The 5,848-nt window shown below is 44.3% G+C and overlaps 1 protein-coding gene across 3 annotated transcripts; it reads right to left on the reverse strand.

Moving 5' to 3' along the window:
• Window positions 1–358: 358 nt before the first annotated feature.
• sp7 (Sp7 transcription factor) lies at window positions 359–5,161 on the reverse strand. Of its 3 annotated transcripts, none has more exons than XM_080424155.1 (2): window positions 5,064–5,161; window positions 359–3,016 (listed from the first exon to the last, which is right to left on the reverse strand). In XM_080424155.1, exons 1-2 carry the CDS (start codon window positions 5,082–5,084, stop codon window positions 1,667–1,669), a joined length of 1,371 nt encoding a protein of 456 aa, XP_080280281.1. In that variant the 5' UTR covers window positions 5,085–5,161; the 3' UTR covers window positions 359–1,666. The 3 variants fall into 3 exon arrangements, with proteins under 3 accessions (XP_080280281.1, XP_080280280.1, XP_080280282.1); XM_080424154.1 differs by having other exon boundaries at window positions 5,049–5,150; XM_080424156.1 differs by having other exon boundaries at window positions 359–3,012; window positions 5,049–5,124.
• Window positions 5,162–5,848: the final 687 nt, after the last annotated feature.

The raw sequence follows: 5,848 nt of genomic DNA on the forward strand, positions 1-5,848 counted from the left end.
AACTGCTTTTGATTTTCTGTGGCGTCTTCGAGTGGAACTGCTCTCCTGTGTAAAAGACTATCTCTTGGGCCTCGGATATTAACCAAATGAACCCATAGTCTCCCTATTCTGGGGCTAACATTCGGTTAAAGTAGTCCATCTACAAGCTCACAACGTGTCACAACGTGATGTGTTGTAAGCTTGTAGATCGGCTATCTTTGTTGAAGAGATTAGGCGTAGCGGGAAAAAAGGCCTTGGCAGATCTGGTCAACTAAGAATATAGTGTATATACAGTAAGAGGATAAAATAACACCTGATAATGTTCTAAAAAGACCACAAATGGTTGATTGCACTCCATGACACTCAAACACTCAAATCCATCTTTACCAAGTTCATGCTTTATCACTATTTACAGTTTATTGTACACGCATTTCACATCCAGCAAAACAGCTGAGATTACACAAGAACAGCAACATACCACGTTTTTACTTATCTGTGATCTCTCTTATAAAATGAAACAACACTTATTTGCTGTTATTATTGCTATCTTCCCTTCATTGTTGAGCATTATACAGGCTTCAAAAAATTGAAAATACACACAAAAAAGTAGAAAAATAACACACCTAACAACATCTCAATCTTTGGAAATGTTTAGTATGTACAAAATAAGGGAAGCCCTTATTAACCATTACTTTGCCAGGTGTGGAAAATTCACAATTAAAAGGTTATATAGAAATAGTTTACAGACACATCTAACTTCAAGCTCTATAAATAAATCTCCAAACACTATACTGTAGCACCAACTTCAACGTATAATCAATAAATAGATTAAACAAAGTCTTAATTTAATTAATTATTTATGGCCAGCTTCGACTATCTTGCAGTTTGTCAGGTAATATTTCCTGTGTGAAGTAAGATAATCTTCATGTGTATAATTTAAGACATAAATTAGATTATTTTATGTAAATATGAAATTAAATTAGACATAGGAAGAAACGGGCACAAAAGGGTAAAGAAAAAAACGTAACTTAAATTCTTTGCAAAAATAAACAGTTTTCAAGACTGTTCATTGACAAGAATAATGAATAAGCGTCAAAGTACAGTTGTAAATCAGATTTTTCTCAAAGCATGCAATGCTCCGTCTACTCCATCATACTAACCATAACTCTTTGCTTCTAAACCTACTTTCCTCTTGCGGCTTCAGAGCTCTTTCCTCCTGCCTCTGCAGATTAAATTTCCCCAGTGGTTTGTCTCATTTGAAATGCAGAAAATGTGTGTAGACTGCTATATGTGTGCTATACTGTATGTATGCAAGAGTGTGTTTACTTTTCAGCATGTTTGTGTGTGTGTGTGTGTGTGCGCACACACGCGTATGTGTATGTGTGCGTGTGTGTTTGAGTCTGTCTGTGCTTGCTTGCTTGCATATATGCATACGAGCATGCACTTGTGTATGCTTGCAAGTTTGAAAAGTGAATGCTTGTGTGCACGTGTGTGGCCCACAGATTGTAAACTGATTGCTACCTGCAACATGCTCAGTTAGTAATTATAAAAGTAATCTCAAATATTGTCCTTTTTGCTCCCTTTGGAAGTCTTGAAACCAAATATTGTCTCTTGTACTTCATTTTACAGGGTGAACTTATCCCCACAGCAAAACCTATACGGCAACACATCAAGTCAATGCCTGAAGTCAGATCTCCAACAGTCCACTGTTGTTCTCCACACCGTTACTTGTGCCAGTCTTCTCGTCTCCGTTGGTGATTGGGTCAGAATTAGAGGGCACAGCGGCGTTGTTAAGGTCTGCGGTCTCCTCGCTCCTGGGGTCCCCCTCGCCCTCCACAACCACGCCTTTCGCCTGCAGTGCGGCCTCCGAGTGGGTCTTCTGATGCTTGGAGAGGTGGTCGCTGCGCGTGAAACGCTTGTTGCACAGCAGGCAGGTGAACTTCTTCTCCCGCGTGTGCGTGCGCACGTGCCGCTCCAGCTCGTCCGACCGGGTGAAACGCTTCCCGCAGAACAGCCAGTTGCAGACGAAGGGCCGCTCGCCGGTGTGCCAGCGCAGGTGGGCTTTGAGGTGGGAGGCCTTGCCGTAGACCTTCCCGCACCCGGGGATGTGGCAGCTGTGCACCGGCTTCTTCCTCAGGGATGCGGCCGAAGCGCCCAGACGCTCCAGCTCCTGGCAGTTGGGGCAGTCACAGTTGGACCTGGTAGGAGTCCCGCCTCCACCATAACCCCCGGAGCCCCTTGCAGGCTTCAAGCCCATAGGGCTCTCTATCAGCCCACCGCTGTTCACAGGCTTGGGCTTGTACATATCCTGAGACAGCATGTGCTGTGAGGGCTGGAGGAGATGGGAGGAGGAGCCCAGGCCCACAGAGGGGTAAGGGGCCGGGTTTAGGGGGGTGAAGTCGGTGCTGTAGCTGGACAGCTGGGGGCTGAGCGAGGCCTGGGAGACTACAGGCTGAAGGGAGGCCTGAAGACCCCCGTCTGCCTGGGACTGTGTTGCTGACAGCCAGTTAGAGTTGGGGTGGACGTCCCACCATGATGACGTGGAGTTGACCGGGGCAGCGGTGATACCAGGGTGGATACCAGCCTTGTACCAGGAGCCATAGGGGTGTGTCATGTCCAGGGAAGTGTAGACGCTAGTAAGGCAGTCAGCCGTGGCGTGGGCCTTGGACACCAGGAGAGAAGGGTCCTGGGAGACGGAAGTCTGGAAGGAGTGAGAGAAAGGGTTGTACTCAGAGGTGTAGCATCCCGAGGAAGGAGGGGGGGTTCCGGTGGGGGTAAGGAGCCCCCCTCCGCCTCCTCCTCCTCCTCCTGCTGTGGTAAAGGAGCCGCTGTAGGAGTCCGTCAGGCCTTGGCCATCGGCGGTCCGCCCGTTCTTGGCGGACTGAAGTTCAGAGGTCATGGCGTAAGGCTTCTTGACTGGAGTGGTGCTGCCGGTTTTTCCAGGTGTGGCTGAATCCCTGATGGGGCTAGTGCTGCCAAACTTGTTACAGGTAGCCGTCAGCATAGCCAGAGGACTGGAGCCATAGCGTGCTTCTTCCTGGGGGGGAAGAGGAGGAGGGGGAGAGAGAGAGAAAATTAGACTGTCTGCAGGAAATGGCTCCTGGTCGCCGCCGCTGCTGTCAGTGTCAACTCTAATAAAAAACGTATGTCTCAACTGCCACTGCCGGCTTTTCTCCTGCTCTCTCCATTTTCTAAGTGGTCGGGGCAATTTAGAGCTGTGTGTGTTTACGCTTGTGAGAAGTTCTGCTCTGCTCAGCAAAGGAGGAATCTGCATGGGATTCTGTTTCATTGAAACCACCGTCTATTGTTTGTACTCTTTATTTCTGCAGAGATTCCAGTGTTTGCTTAACCACTTAAGCCCTATATACTCCAATGGGACCAATAGAAAAAATAGCAGATTTTTACTATTTGTTAAAAAGCTACATCTTGTAGATCTCGCTTAAAAAATAACTATTTAAAACTATACCATACACAGCCTGCATGTTTGGGACAACATGTGACTGTAACCATCTAGCGTCGACTGATTGTGTATTGTACACACAAGCTGCTCACAGCATCAGCAATTGTGTCAGATATACTCGGCTACTAGACTCTTAGGACAGCTTGCCAGACATGTTTTGTTACCATGGTGGTCACCATGGCATTGCAGATGGTTCGGCATGCTAAGTTTGTGCCCCGCCACAATGGCACACTGTGTTATAACTGTCTAGCCATTGTCTTATGTTTTTTTCCTCAACGATTTTGATGTTAAAGTATTTCTGTCAGTCACCATGTTGGTCAAATTAAGGAATGTTGTATTCCTTGTAAACATCCACAACAGTCTAATTGGTAGCCTGCTCATGAGTTCAGCTGTATGCAGTTAACACGTTTGAGTAATATAGAAATGTGTTTCTTTATATGAAAAGTTTCCTCAGGAAGATAAATGCTATGTATTGGGCCTATATCTATATTATATCTAACGTTTTACCTTTCCATGAGGCAATAGGCCATTATATGCAGCCTATCAATCTCTGACACTGTGAGATTTCGATTTAAAACAGGGAAAGCATCTGCGTCATTTTTGATTTTTGCATTGGCTATTCAGAAATAGCAGATCTACAAGCTCACAGTGCGTCACTTCGTGCCATGCTGCGAGCTTGTACATCTGCATTTTTTGAAAAAATTTGGGGAAAAATGTTTAAAGTGTGAGAACTACAAATTTAGAAGGGATTTGTAGAATCGGTCTCGGGTCTAAATGGACTAACCCTCACCTCTAGTTTGATACAAAGGCACACAGACCATAAAGTCTCCATGCAAGTCAGGTCACATGGTCAGATGACCTGGCCTATAGGCCTACACTAAACCATCCTCAATGACCTGCACTAGGCTGGCTGGAGGCGCATGGAATTTACAATAAAGCAAAGGCAGTAATAAGCGCCCGAGGTCAACTCCGCCTGTCTCCTGTTGTTTTAACTCCTGTATGCTAGTTAATTACGATTAACCACTTAAACCCCAGCACCCATATTGTGGGGAAAGCTTTCGCTGAAAATAGCAGATCGACAAGCTCACAAGGCTTTGCGTTGCAACATGTTGTGAGCTTGTAGATCGGCAAAAGAAAACTGAAAAGACTCTAATATAGAGCCCTGAGGGACCCCGCTCAACCATATAGGGTTTAAGCGGTTAATCAGAGAGCTAATAATACCCAAAAGCTAATGGAATGGCTCAAGCTCACCAAACTGTAACCTGTGGACATAAAGGCTTTGGAGGCAACCTGTTAGCTGATTCCGAGATGTGCGAAACTGAGCAGTGAAGGTAAGTTCAATGAATGTAACAGACTCTAAACATTTTAACCTACATTTTGGTATATTTAAATAAGCATATACTATCAAGCGAAGCATTTCTCATAATCAAGCCTATGGATAATGATTTTAAATCATTCCTGATACACAGGCAGTGGCACATTAAAATGCACAGTCAAATTCCAAAACGCATATAACAGCGAAACTCTTTGATGTTAGTTTAATAACAACACAATCGTGTCACAGTAGAAGATAGTTTGAGATGAAAAAAGTAGAAAAAAGGTCACTTACAAATATATTCCCTACCTCCAGAATAGATGCGGCCATCCCTGAGAAACTAGATCCTAAAGGAGAGTGATGTTTGGAGGAGACGCAGCGCAGCACTGAGTCCCGGGACACTTTGGAAGAACTCTTGGGTAAGGAGCGCGGGGAAGTGTTTTGAGAGACGGGGATCCCGCCCCCTAATTATAGGGTAGGGGCTCTTTGAAGGTCCCCTAAGAGGCAATAAAAACGGAGAAGAGGGAGGCAAATGGATGGAGATTGGATGGTGGGTGAAAGAGGACATCCCACCTCCCCCGTAGTTGAAGAAGGAGTCGGATCGTTTGCTCAAGATAATGTATGAATGGATTCCTCATCAATCACCATGTTTTTGGGCCATCGTTTCAGCTTCACTGTGGTGGCAAAAGTAGCCTACTCAAAATTTTTCTTGCGTAAAAGTATCAATAGGCCTACTGCAATGTAGAAATACTAGTCTGTTACAAGTAAAAGTGTATTTACTTGAGTGAAAGTACAAAAGTATTGGTATGAAAACAATCTTAAAGTACCTAAAGTAAAAGTAATCGTTATGCAGAATGTCCCATTTCACAAGTTTTCAAATGTATAAAATGTTGAAAATAGCAGATCTACAAGCTCACAAAGCCTCGCATTGCAATGCATTGTGAGCTTGTAGATCGGCTATTTTCAAATGGTCGAAATGTATACAGTGCTGAAGTGGTTAATGTATGTTTTGTAATAATCAAAATCTACAAAGTAACTAAACTAAAGTTTTTTAATAATTGTAGTGGAGTAAAAAGTACAATATTTGCCTCTGA

The sequence above is a fragment of the Gymnoscopelus braueri genome, assembly GCF_963280865.1.
Source record: "Gymnoscopelus braueri genome assembly, chromosome: 3".
Taxonomy (NCBI): Eukaryota; Metazoa; Chordata; class Actinopteri; order Myctophiformes; family Myctophidae; genus Gymnoscopelus; species Gymnoscopelus braueri.